This window comes from Agelaius phoeniceus, chromosome 36 (assembly GCF_051311805.1).
Source record: "Agelaius phoeniceus isolate bAgePho1 chromosome 36, bAgePho1.hap1, whole genome shotgun sequence".
NCBI classification, from domain to species: Eukaryota; Metazoa; Chordata; class Aves; order Passeriformes; family Icteridae; genus Agelaius; species Agelaius phoeniceus.
In genome coordinates, this window is record NC_135300.1 from 2,403,676 (window position 1) to 2,417,133 (window position 13,458).

At 47.7% G+C, this 13,458-nt stretch overlaps 1 protein-coding gene across 2 annotated transcripts; it reads right to left on the reverse strand.

Moving 5' to 3' along the window:
* Positions 1–720: 720 nt before the first annotated feature.
* On the reverse strand, positions 721–12,955 carry SENP3 (SUMO specific peptidase 3). 2 transcript variants are annotated; one of them, XM_077192928.1, is made up of 11 exons: positions 12,807–12,955; positions 11,285–11,774; positions 10,434–10,709; positions 9,459–9,570; positions 7,228–7,375; positions 6,075–6,122; positions 5,901–5,978; positions 4,210–4,347; positions 3,531–3,614; positions 2,419–2,469; positions 721–1,428 (listed from the first exon to the last, which is right to left on the reverse strand). In XM_077192928.1, exons 1-11 carry the CDS (start codon positions 12,849–12,851, stop codon positions 1,318–1,320), a joined length of 1,581 nt encoding a protein of 526 aa, XP_077049043.1. In that variant the 5' UTR covers positions 12,852–12,955; the 3' UTR covers positions 721–1,317. The 2 variants fall into 2 exon arrangements, with proteins under 2 accessions (XP_077049043.1, XP_077049044.1); XM_077192929.1 differs by lacking the exon at positions 3,531–3,614.
* Positions 12,956–13,458: the final 503 nt, after the last annotated feature.

Here is a 13,458-nt window from a genome sequence, read left to right on the forward strand (position 1 = left end):
CCCCTCTGAGGGTTTGATTCATTTAATGGCGGAGGAGGCGCGGCTAAAGGGAGGAGGGGGCGTGGCTGGACTGAACCATGTGGGGGGAAGGGAGGGGGGGGTTCGGCCCTTCCCTCATGGGAGACCCCAAAATTTCCCGGACGGGGGGGAGGGGGAACCCTAAAAAAGGGGGGGAGGGGCTCTTAAAGGGGCCGCGAACCGGAAGTGACGGAGGGGAAGGGAGAGGGGAGGGGAGGGGGAGGGCGACCCCCCCCCCCCGCGCGGAGTGGACGCGACCCCCCCGGGACGAGCGCGGTTGGAGCAAAATCCCCTAAAAATGGCACAAAATGACCCAAAAAGGGCACAAAAATTGCTCCAAAAACTTCAAAATTGCCTCAAATGACCCCAAAATCCTCCAAATTTCCCAAAAATGGCCCAAAATTGGCCCCAAAAAAGCAAAAATTCCCTTAAAATGACCCAAAAAATGGCCTCAAATGCCCCAAATTCCCCCAAAAGTGTCCCAAAAATGGCCTCTAAATGGGCCTAAAATCTCCAAATGTGGCCCAAAAATGACCCAAAATTCCTCAAAAATGTCCCAAAAAAGAAACAATTCCCTAAAAATGATCCAAAAATGACCTCAAACGGCCCAAAATCCCCCAAATCCCCCCAAAATGACCCAAAAATTGCCCAAAAATGCCCAAATTGTCCTGAACCCCCCCCAAAAAACCGACTCCAAATTCCTTTTTTTGCCACCAAAAAATTTTTATTTTTTGAGGTAAATTTTGGGAGATTTTCATGGAATTTTTGGGGCTTTTTCGGGGATTTTTCAATTTTATTTTTGGGGATTTTTTGGGATTTTTGGGCTTTTTTGGGGGGGAGGATTTGGGAATTTTTTTTGTTTGGTTTTTGAGATTTGTTTTCTGGATTTTTCAAAATTTTTGGGGAGTTTTTTTTTTGGATTTTTGGATTTTTTGGGATCCAGGACCATTCCCAAAATTTTGGGCCCACCCAAATCCCTCCCATCCCCCCTGAAAAATTTCATTTTCTCCTCCATTCCGACGCTGTTTTCTGCAGGATTTTTGGGGTTTTTTTTCAAGGTTTTTCGAGGGGTTTTTTATTGGGTTTTATTTGGGATTTTTGGATTTCTAGGACCTGGGAAAATTCCCAAATTTCGGGGCCCCCCAAACCTCGTCCACGTCCATTTTGGCTCTAAAAAAATCCCATTTTTTTCCATTTTGACGCCGTTTTTCGCAGGAACTTCGGATTTTCTTGGGGTTTTTTTGAATTTTTTATATTTTTTAGCATCCAGGGCGTCCCGAAATTTGATTTTTTGGGGGTTCAGAGGGCGAGCTGGCAGTGGCAGAGCTCCTTGTACATCAGGCGGCGCAGCTGGGGCATGTCCTGCTGCGTGAAGCTGAACGGGCGCCCCAGCGCCAGGAACTTGCAGTACTGGGGGGGAAAATGGGGAAAAAAAATCAGATTTTGGGTAAAAATACAATGGGGAGGGGTAAAGGAAAAAAATTGGAGAAAAGGAGGGGGTTTGGGGGGGGAAAAGATCAAAATTGAGCCAAAAATCCACCCCAAATCCACCCAAAAATTCCACAAAAAAAATCCCAGAATTGTCCCAGAAATCCACTCAAAAATCCCCCCAAAAATCCCAGAATTGTCCCAGAAATCCACTCAAAATTGCACCCAAAAATTCCCCCCAAAAATCCCTGAATTCCCTGAAAAATCCCCTCAAAATTCCACCCAAAAATTCCCCCCAAAAATTCCCGAATTCCCTCAAAATTCCCCCCAAAAATTCCCCAAAAAATTCCAGAATTCCCTCAAAAATCCCCTCAAAATTCCACCCAAAAATTCCTCCCAAAAAATTCCAGAATCCCCCCCAAAATCCTGTTCAAAGTCTCAGAATTCCCTCTAAAAACCCCCACCCAAAAATCCCAGAATTTCCCCAAAAAAGCCACTAAAAATCCCCCAAAAATCCCAGAATTCCCTCAAAAATCCCCTCAAAATTGCACCCAAAAATCCCCCCAAAAATCCCTGAATTCCCCCAAAAATCCCCTCAAAATTCCACCCAAAAATCCCTGAATTCCCTCAAAAATCCCCCCAAAAATCCACCCAAAAATCCCCCCAAAAATCCCAGAATTTCCCCAAAAAAGCCACTAAAAATCCCCCAAAAATCCCAGAATTATCCCCAAAAATCTTTCCAATATTCCCCAAATCCCCCAACTCAAAAATCCCCAAATTCCCCCCAAATCCTCCCAAGAATTCCCCACAAAATCCAAAAAATTCACTCCAAAAAAACCCCAAAATCCCTCAAATTCCCAAACTGCCCTAAAATCGCCCCCTGAAATCCCCCAAAAACCCCAAAATTCACCAAAAAATCCCCAAAAAAATCCCCAAAATCCGCAAAAATCCCAAATTTCCCCAATTTCCCACCTGCAGCACGAAGGCGCCGCAGTCGCTGTCGTTGTTCTGCCGGGCGACGTTCTGGGGAAAAAAACCCAAATTTGGGCATTATTTTGATTTTTTTTAGGGTTTTTATTTTGATTTTTTGGGGATTTTTTTGGGATTTTTTAGGGGGATTTTTGGGGATTTTTAGGGGAGATTTTTTAGGATTTTTTATTTCATTTTTGGGGATTTTTAGGGTTTTTTTGGGGGGATATTTTTGGGTTTTTTGGAAATGTTTGGGGGATTTTTTGGGGCTTTTTTTAGAGTTTTTTGGAATGGATTTTAAGGGTTTTCTTAGAGTTTTTTGGAATGGATTTTAAAGATTTTTTGGGATTTTTATGGGTTTTTTTTAATTTTTTTTAGTGAATTTTTGGGGGGATTTTTAGGAGGTTTTTTTTTTTTTTTTAATTGGGGTTTTTAGGGGTTTTAAAGTGGTTTTTTGGGGGGATTTTTGGGGTTTTTTGGGGATGTTTTGGGGGATTTTTTCATTTTAAAGGGATTTTTTTAAGGAATTTCTTGGGGGATTTTGGGGGGATTTTTCGGGGACTTTTTGGGGTTTTTTGATAATTTTTTAAGTTTTCTTTAAGGCTTTTTTAGGGGTGTTTTTTGGGATTTTGAGGTTTCTTTTCAGAATTTTTGGAGTTTTTTTGGAGCTTTTTAGTGAATTTCTTTTGGGGAATTTTTACAGGTTTTTAAAGAGTTTTTTTGGGATTTTCGGGCAATTTTTTAACGTTTTTTTAATGGTTTTTTGGGGCTATTTTTGGCATTGTTTTGGGGTTTTTAGGGTGGGGTTGTTTTTATTTTTTCGGGGGATTTTTAGGATTTTTCTGGACATTTTTTGAGGGGGTATGGAGGATTTTTTTAGGGCTTTTTGAGAATATTTTGGGCATTTTTAAAAAAAATTTTTAGGCATCACAAAACGAAATTTTGGTCAATCTCCGAGCAGATTTTGGGGGATATTTCTGTGAATTTTTGGGATAATTTTAGGAAATTTTGGGATTTTTTGGGGGGGATTTTTGGGCACATCAGGAGGGGATTTTGGGCCAGTTTGAGGCAGATTTTTGGGGTGAATTTGGGGGATTTTGGGGCTCCCCCCTCACCATTTTGAAGGCTCCCCTCCAGCCCTCTCTGAAGTCCGGCCGCTCCTTCTTGTCGGCCTCGGCCTGCAGGTAGCGGCAGATGTGCTGGGGGCGGGGCCAAAAGGGGGCGTGGTCAGCGAGGGGAGGGGCCAAACAGGGCGCGGTCACATTGGCCACACCCACCACTCACCTGCCTGCAAGCCCCGCCCACAAAACGCAAACCACGCCCTCCAAACGGGAAGAAATGGCCTCAAAATGGGAAGCCACGCCCACTAAAATGGGTGAAAAATCCAAGGGGCGTGGCTAAAATTAACCCCCCCGCTATACTTATAATAATTCACTGGTCACACCCCCTTTTTTGATGACCACGCCCCCATTTCGTGACCCGATCCGTCCCATTTAACCCTTTCAATTAAAAAAAAAAAATTTTTACCAAAAAATCCAAGGGGCGTAGCTAAAATTGAGCCCCTCCCACTCTACTGATAACCCACAGGTCACGCCCCCTTTTTGGATGACCACGCCCACATTTTGTGACATAACCCCTCCCATTTAACCCTTTCAGTTCCAAAAATAATCAAATTCTACCCAAAACCATCTAACGGGCACGGATCAAACGAAACCCCGCCCACCCTAATTCCAATCCCAAACCACACCCCCCTCTCTCGGGGCAAGCCCCGCCCCCTTTTCTCGCCCCGCCCACCTTGGGGCAGCGCCGGTTGAGCGTGCGCTGGGAGTCGAAGTAGGTGATGGTCCTGCGGGCCACGTCCACGGCCACCAGCGACCAGTGCACCTCCAGGTGGATGGGGATCAGCAGCAGCTCCTTGCCGAAAATGTCCACCTGCCGGGGGGCGGGGCCGCGCTGGGACACGCCCACGCACCGACACGCCCACCCCGGGGGGAATGGGAATGGGGAATGGGCGGGGTTTGGGCGGTGGGAGGGGGGAAATGGGGGAAATGGGAGGGGTTATGGGATATGGGTGTGGTTGTAGCTGTTGGGGGGCGGGGCCAGGCCTGGGACACGCCCACGCACCGACACGCCCACCCCAGGGGGAATGGGAAGGGGGAATGGGCGGGGTTTGGGCGGTGGGAGGGGGTAAATGGGGGATATGGGAGGGGTTATGGGATATGGGTGTGGTTGTACTGGCCTAGGGGTGGGGTCACAGCTGGGACACGCCCATGCGGAGCCACGCCCACTCGCTAAAAATCATATTGAAAATGGGTGGGGTTTGAGCGGTGGGAGGGGTTGAATGGGGGAAATGGGAGGGGGTTTGATGGGATGAGGGAGTGGTTGTAGCTGTTGGGGGGCGGGGCTACGCCTGGGACACGCCCACAAAGAGCCACGCCCACTCATAGGGAAATCCTGGTGTAAATGGGTGGGGTTTGGGCGGTGGGAGGGGGGAAATGGGGGAAATGGGAGGGGTTTATGGGATATGGGTGTGGTTGTAGTGGCCTAGGGGTGGGGTCACAGATAGGGCACGCCCACACAGAGCCACGCCCACTCACTGAAAAATCTCTAAGGAAATGGGTGGGGTTTGAGCGGTGGGAGGGGTTAAATGGGGGAAATGGGAAAGGGTGGATGGGATGGGGGTGTGGTTGTAGCTGTTGGGGGGTGGGGATACAGCTGGGACACGCCCACACAGAGCCACGCCCACTCGCTAAAAATCATATTGAAAATGGGTGGGGTTTGAGTGGTGGGAGGGGGTAAATGGGGGAAATGGGAGGGGTTTGAGGGGATGGGGGTGTGGTTAAACCTTCCCAGAGGGTGTGGCCACACACGGGACACGCCCACATCTCCAAGCTCCGCCCACCCCATTTAGCCCCGCCCTTCACATTCTTGGTCCAGTGTTGCCTCCAAAACCACACCCATATGTGACCACACCCTTTCCCAGCCACACCCACCCCATTAGGCCCCGCCCATGCCAGACCACGCCCCCTTGTTAGGCCCCGCCCTAACGTTCTTGGTCCAGCGCTGCCTCTAAAACCACACCCACAACTGACCACACCCACAGATATTCATTACCATACCTGACCACACCCTTTCCCAGCCACACCCACCCCATTAGGCCCTGCCCATAGCAGACCACGCCCCCCGGTTAGGCCCCGCCCTCACGTTCTTGGTCCAGCGCTGCCTCTAAAACCACACCCACAGATATTCATTACCATAACTGACCACACCCTTTCCCAGCCTCACCCACCCCGTTAGGCCCCGCCCATATCAGACCACGCCCCCCCGGTTAGGCCCCGCCCTCACGTTCTTGGTCCAGCGCTGCCTCTAAAACCACACCCACAGATATTCATTACCATACCAGACCACACCCTTTCCTAGCTACACCCACCCCATTAGGCCCCGCCCATAGCAGGCCACGCCCCCCGGTTAGGCCCCGCCCTCACGTTCTTGGTCCAGCGCTGCACGCCCTCGTAGCCGCGCGTGCGCAGTTTGTCGTAGAAGAAGGAGTTGAAGAAATGCACCTGGCGAGGGGGCGGGGCTTAGCTGGGACACGCCCATTGCCGGTGGGACACGCCCAGCCGAGGCCACGCCCACCCAAGGCCACGCCCTCCTCTCACCTTGTCGGGCACGGCGTCCATGACGAGGTCCCCGTACATGTTCATGACCTGGGGGGGAAATCGGGATTGGGAGGCTCCAAAACAGCCACAATTCCACCCAAAAAATTCCCCAAAAATTTCCCCAAAAAGTCTGCAAAAGTTCCCCGAAATTTCCCTAAGAATCGCCAAAAAAGTTTCCCTCAAAAATTCCAAAAAATGCCTAAGAAATTCTTCTAAAATCTCAAAAAAATTAAAAAAAAAATCCCCCCAAAATTAAAAAAAAAATTTAAAAATTAAAAATAAATTTCCAAGGCTCCCAAAAAATTCTGAAAAAATCCCAACAAATCCGCAAAGTCTTCCCACAGAATCCCCAAAAAAATTTTAAAAATCCCCCAAAAATACTCAAAAAATTCCCCCAAAATTCCCCAGAAAATGCCAAAAAATTCCCCAAAAATATTTGTTAAAAACCCAAACAATTCCCCCAAAAATCTTCCAAAAAATTGAAAACAAATTCTTAAAAAGTCCTAAAAAATTCCCCAAAAATTCCAAAAAAACCCCCACAAAAACTCCCAAAAAAAACACCTCAAAAATTTTTTAAAGATCCTAAAAAAAACCCAAATATTTTTTTAAAAATTCCCAAAAAATGAAAAAAAAAATTGCCAAAAATTGCCAAAAAATCACCAAAAAAGACAGAAAAAATCACAAAAAAATCCCAAAACATCCCAAAAATTCCCCAAAAATATTTTTTAACAACCCAAACAATTCCCCCAAAAATCCTCCAAAAAATTGAAAACAAATTCTTAAAAAGTCCTAAAAAATTCCCAAAAATTCCAAAAATACCCCCCAAAAACTCCCCAGAAATTTTCCCCAAAATTTACTTAAAGCTCCCAAAAAAATCCCAATTTTTTTTTTTTAAATTCTCAAAAAATTCCCCAAAAAATTTTTTAAAAAATTTTTAAAATTGCCGAAAAATTGCCGAAAAATTGCCAAAAAATCCCCAAAAAAATCTCAAAAAAAATCTCCAAAAAATCTCAAAAAAAATCCCCAAAAAATCCCCAAAAAACCCCAAAAATCCCCAAAAAATCCCCAAAAAAATCCTCAAAAAAATCCCCAAAAATCCCCAAAAAATCCCCAAAAATCCCCAATTCCCTGCTCCCCCGTGCCGTGGCCAGACCTGGTCGTTGAGCCAGTTGGGGCCGTACAGGGTCTGCAGATCGTCCATGGTGAGCACGTGGCGTTTGTAGCTGACGCGGAAGCCGCGGAGCAGCGCGTTCCCGGGCAGCCGCTGGTAGGACTGCAGCAGCTGCTGCACCGAGCCCCTCCTGCGGGGAAAAACAGAGAGAGGGATCATCAGGTGGGGCTGGAAGGATGGGATGAAAATTCAGAAAAAAAAACAGTGAAAAGAGCTCAAAATTCACCAAAAAACCACAAAAAACCCAGCGAAAAGAGACCAAAAATCCACAAAAAACCCAGTGAAAATAGCCCAAAAATTCAACAAAAATACCCTCAAAAGTAGCCAAAAATCCACAAAAATACCCTAAAAATACCCCCAAAATTCACCAAAAAAACCCCAGTGAAAATAGCCACAAAATTCATCAAAAAACCCAGTGAAAATACCATCAAAATTCACCAAGAATCCCCTCAAAAATAGCCCAAAAATCCAGAAAAAACCCAGCGAAAATACCATCAAAATTCACCAAGAATCTCCTCAAAAATAGCCCAAAAATCCACAAAACACCCAGTGAAAATAGCCCAAAATTCCACTAAAAACCAAGTGAAAATAGCCTCAAAATTCACCAAGAAACCACAAAAAACCCAGCGAAAATAGCCTCAAAATTCATCAAAAACACCCAGTGAAAATAGCCTCAAAATTCATCAAAAACACCCAGTGAAAATAGCCTCAAAATTCATCAAAAACACCCAGTGAAAATACCATCAAAATTCATCAAAAATTCACCAAAAAACCCAGTGAAAATAGCCCCAAAATCCACAAAAAACCCAGTGAAAATACCATCAAAATTCACCAAGAATCCCCTCAAAAATAGCCCAAAAATCCACAAAAAAACCCAGTGAAAATAGCCCAAAAATTCACCAAAAATACCCAGTGAAAATAGCCTCAAAATTCCACCAAAAAACCCAGCGAAAATACCCTCAAAAATACCCCAATAATCCACAAAAAAACCTAGCGAAAATAGCCTCAAAATTCACCAAAAAACCACAAAAAACCCAGCGAAAAGAGCCCAAAGATCCACAAAAAACCCAGTGAAAATACCCTCAAAATTCACCAAGAATACCCTCAAAAACACCCCAAAAATACCCTCAAAAATACCCCAAAAATCCACAAAAAAGCCACCAAAAATGCCCCAAAAATTCCCAAAAAACCCCACCAAAAATCCACAAAAAACCCAACAAAAATACCGTCAAAATTCGCCAAAAATCCACAAAAAACCCACCAAAAATACCCTCAAAAATCCCCCAAAAATCCACAAAAAACCCCACCAAAAATGCCCAAAAAACCCCAGCAAAAATACCCTAAAAATTCAAAAAAATCCCCAAATCCCTAAAATTCCCCAGAAGTCCCAAAAAATCTCCCAAAGTCCCTCAAAAACCCCAAAAAATCAGAAAAAAAATCCGTAAAAAATTCAAAAAAAACCCCAAATGCCTAAAACTGCCCAAAAATCCCAAATAATTTCCCAAGTCCACCCCAAAAACGCCTAAAAATCAGAAAAAAATCCATGAAAAATTCAAAAAAATCCCCAAAAAATCCCCCAAAAAAACCAAAAAAAAAATCCCCAAAAAATTTTTAAAAATCCCCAAATCCCTAAAAGCCCCAAAAAATCTCCCAAAGTCCCTCAAAAACCCCAAAAAATCAGAAAAAAAAATCCATAAAAAATTCAAAAAAATCCCCAAAAAATCCCCAAAAAAACTTTAAAAATCCCCGAAAAATTTTTAAAAATCTCCAAAAAATCCCCAAAAATTCTAAAAAATCCCCAAATCCCTAAAAGCCCCAAAAAATCTCCCAAAGTCCCTCAAAAAACCCCAAAAAATCAGAAAAAAATCCATAAAAAATTCAAAAAAATCCCCAAAAAATCCCAAAAAAAACCAAAAAAAATCCCGAAAAAATTTTTAAAAATCCCCAATAAATCCCAAAAAAAACCTTAAAAAATCCCAAAAAATTTTAAGAAATCCCCAAATCCCTAAAAGTCCCCAAAAAATCTCCCAAAGTCCCCTCAAAAACCCTTAAAAAACAGAAAAAAAATCCATAAAAATTTCAAAAAAATCCCCAAAAAATCCCCAAAAAACCTTAAAAAAATCCCCAAAAAAATCCCAAAAAATTCCCAAAAATCCCCAAAAATTCCGAAATCCCCAAAACCCCTAAAATTGCCCCAAAAAGGCTCCCGGGACCTCTGGGGGGTGCTGAACTCCTGCTGGAAAATGTCCTCGAGCTTCTCCACGACCTCGTCGGCGCTGACGGGGATGAGGCTCCCGTAGGCCTGCAGGAACTCGTCCAGGATGCCTGGGAAGGAGCCAAAAAACCCCAAATTCACCCCAAATCCACCCCAAATCCACCCCAAATCCACAAATTTCAACCAAAACCAGAAAAATCCTGAATAAAAGCAGCGAAATTCCCGGGAAATTCCGCCCCAAAATCAGCGAAATTCCACCCAAAACTGGGGAAAGTGAAAAAGATTCTGATCAAAATTGGATTAATTTGAACCAAGGTTCATTAATTTACCCCAAAAATCACAAATTTCACACAAACATCTTGAAATTCTACCCAAAATCTGCAAAATTTGACCCAAGATCCATTAATTTTTACCCAAAACTTGAAAATTTGGCCCGAAATCTGCAAATTTCCAGCCAAAATTCCACCCCGAATCCCAAAATTCAGCCCAAAATCGGAAGAATTGGACCCAAAAATACCAAATTTATGGCAAAAGCGAAAAATTCCACCCAAAGTCCAAATATTCCACCAAAATTTGGATTAATTTGACCCCAAATTTTACCCAAAATCGGAGGAGTTTGACCCAAAAAATCCCAAAATTTCCCCCAAACTCCCCCAAATTTCAGCTCCCGATGACGTCATCACCGTGACCCCCATTCCCGATGACGTCATCCCCGCGACCCCATTCCCGATGACGTCATCACAATGATCTCCATTCCCGATGACGTCATCACCGCGACCCCGATTCCCAATGACGTCATTACCACGACCCCCATTTCCGATGACGTCATCACTGCGACCCCCATTCCCGATGACGTCATCACCACGACCCCCATTCCCGATGACGTCATCACCCCAGTTTCGTCTCCCCGATGATGTCACCGCCCGCAGCCCCAAGCCCCGCCCACGATGACGTCACCGCTGACGTCACTCACTCTGCACGCAGGTCACGTGCTCCTCCCGCAGGGGGGGGCTGGGCTGCGAAGGGGGCGGAGCCCGGGCCGGAGGGGGCGTGGCCGAGGAAGAGGCAGAAGGGGCGTGGCCCTGCCCGGCCAGGAGGGGGCGTGGCCCCGTCTCGACCCCGCCCCCTCCGGTGACGTTGCTGATCAGGATCGGGCCCTGGGAGGGGGGAGGGGCGCGGGGGGGGGAGGGGCAGCCCGGGAGAGGCCCCGCCCCTCCCCCACCCCCCCCCAGCCCGTTCAGGAGGGGACCTGGAACAAAAGGGGGGGGTGGGGGAGGGGCGTCACCGACCCGAATTTGGAATTTTTAACCCCAAAATCCCCTCCCAACAGCAGCCACGCCCCCCTTTAATTGAGCTCCTCCCCCAATTTTAAACCCCACCCTCTACTTTAGGCTCCTCCCCCAAGAAATGCTTGGCCCCTCCTCTATTCAAATTTGGAAACTCTCAAGGATCTCAAGCCCCTCCCCTACTTGAAGGCCCTTCCCCAATTTAGGCCCCTCCTCCATTTTAAGCCCCTCCCCAAATTCCCCTCCCTCGCTCTTGGCCCCTCCCCAACTTAGGCCCCTCCCCCACTTAAGGCCCCTCCCACCTCCAAGGTTTTACCCCTCCCCCATTCCAAACCCCTCCCCTGTCCAAGCCACTCCCCCTTTTAAGCCCCTCCCACTCTAAGCTCCTCCCCTTAAGCCCCTCCCACCCTAAGCTCCTCCCAGTTTTAGCCCCTCCCCCAGGCAGATTTTTTGGCTCCTCCTTCACTCAATCCCTCCCCCTTTTAAGCCCCTCCCCCTTTTAAGCCCCTCCCCATTCCCGCCCCTCCCCCCCTCTCACCTTCACCCCCGGCCCCTCCCCCCGCGCTCTCGGGGTGGGGGAGGGGCGGCACCGCCAGCACCGCCTGGGCGGGGGGGGGGAGGGGCAGCGCCCCCTCCCCCATTTCCTGCTGTGGGGGGAGGGGCTGGAACCCATCGGGGATGGGGGGAGGGGCGGCGTGCGGGGGAGGGGCGGGGTGGGGGCTGGGCCGGTTCCCGCGCGGCGGGGGCGGGGCTTTCCTGGCGCCCCGCCCACCCCGCTTAGGCCCCGCCCAGAGGCCGCCCCGCGCCAGGAGCAGCCGCAGCAGCCGCAGCGCCCGCAGCCGCCGCCGGGGGGCGCCCCTGCGCCGCCAGAACCGCCCCTGAGGGAGGGGCCGGGCCGCGGGAGGCCCCGCCCCCAGGGCTGGCCCCGCCCCCTCCCAGCGCGAATGGCCCAGAGGAGGGGGAGGGGAGGGAATGGGGGCGGCCCCTCCCCCCGCGGAGTGAGGGCGGGGCGGGGCTTCTTTCATGGGCTGGGGGCGGGGCAAAGACAGGGGGAGGGGCAAAGGGAGGGGGAGGGGAGGGAGAAAATGGAATTAATTAAAAAAAAATATTCGGAATTGGTTCAGTAAAATACGCACGAAATTCACCCGGAACGGGCCCAAAATTCGGCGAAAATTCCCCCAAAATTGCCCCAAAGTGCATCCAAAATTCTCCCCAAAATTCTCCCCAAAATTCCCCCAAATTTCCAAAATGTTCTCAATAACCCCCCACCCAAACTTCCCATAAAAAGCCCCAAATTTGGCCAAATCCCAGAAACTTCCCCCAAAATTTGCAATAAGAAGCCAAAATCCCCCAAATTTTCCCCAAAACTCCCCCAAAATTCTCAAGGAAACTCAACAATCCCCCAAAATTCCCCCAATATTGCCCCCGCATCCCCCCAAAAAGTCTCAATAAATGACAAATTCCCGGAAATTCCCCCAAAAATTCCGAATAAAACAAAAAATTGTCTAAAAATACGCCAATACTCCCAAAAAACCCCAAAAACAAAAAAAAAACACCATCAATTTTGCAATAGGAAGCAAAAATCCCCCAAATTTTCCCCAAAATTCCCCCAAAATTCTCAATAAAACTCGAAAATCCACTAAAATTCCCAATATCCCCCAAATTCCCAAATATTTTTCAATAAAACCCAAAAATCCCTCCTAATTTCCCCAATTGCCAAAATTCCCCTCCAAAATCCCAATAAAACCCAAAAATATCCGCACGATTCCCCAAAACCTTCCAAAATTCTCCCCACAAATCCAATAATTCTCCCCCAAATCCCCAAAAATCCCCTCAAATTTCCATTGAAATTTAAAATTTTCCAAATTTTTCCCCCAAATTCTCCCCCAAATCCCCAATTTCCCCCCTCCCCCCCTTTCTCCCCACCCCCCCTCCCCGCCTCACTCCCCTACGCCCCTCGCCCACCCCAGGCCCCTCCCCCTTTGGGGCATTTTTGGGTCATTTTGGGTCAATTTGGGGATTTTTGGGGATTTTTTGGGATTTTTGGGCTCCGCGCTCACCCCGGGCCGGCCTCGCTCCCCGCCGGCGCTGGGCGATGACGTCATCGGGCAGCGCCGACAGGCGGGGCCTCCTGCGACCAATCGCCCTCATCCAATTTGGACACACCCCTCCCTAGGCCACGCCCACGCCTTTTTTGGGTTTTGCGCTTTGCGCCTGCGCCGTCGCCATGGAGAGGGGGAGCCGCGGGGCATCATGGGAAAACGCCGCCATTTTGGTGCCGATACTCTTCGGATTTTTACCGAATTTAGACCCGAAAACGCCTGAAATTATCGCAAATTAAAGCGCCCTAGACTCTGGGGTTTGACCGCGATTCCCCCTCGCTTTTTCGCAATTATTTGCGCCGGAAATCCAGGAATAAATCCTTTTTATTGCGCGGGAAATTTTGGGATTTAGCCCCCTTTTTTTTTTTTTTTTACACAAAGCATGATGGGATTTATCCCCCCAAAACACGCGGAGGATTCTGGGATATCCCCCAGAAATTCGCGAAGGTTTCTGGGATTTATCCCCCCAAACACGCGGAGGATTCTGGGATTTATCCCCCCGAAATTCGCGAAAAACCATGGGATTTATCCCCCCCAAACGCGCGGAGGTTTCTGGGATTTATCCCCCCGAAACACGCGGAGGATTCTGGGATTTATCCCCCCGAAATTC

What these genes read in the sequence shown, in the direction of transcription:
- SENP3 (XM_077192928.1), bottom strand. Translation starts at nt 12,851, where the DNA reads ATGACGTCATCGCCCAGCGCCGGCGGGGAGCGAGGCCGGCCCGGG. An exon ending in TGGACGCCGTGCCCGACAAG is followed by an intron (nt 5,979 to 6,074) that starts GTGAGAGGAGGG and finishes CCCCCTCGCCAG; the next exon opens with GTGCATTTCTTCAACTCCTT. An exon ending in TCAACCGGCGCTGCCCCAAG is followed by an intron (nt 3,615 to 4,209) that starts GTGGGCGGGGCG and finishes CCCCGCCCCCAG; the next exon opens with CACATCTGCCGCTACCTGCA.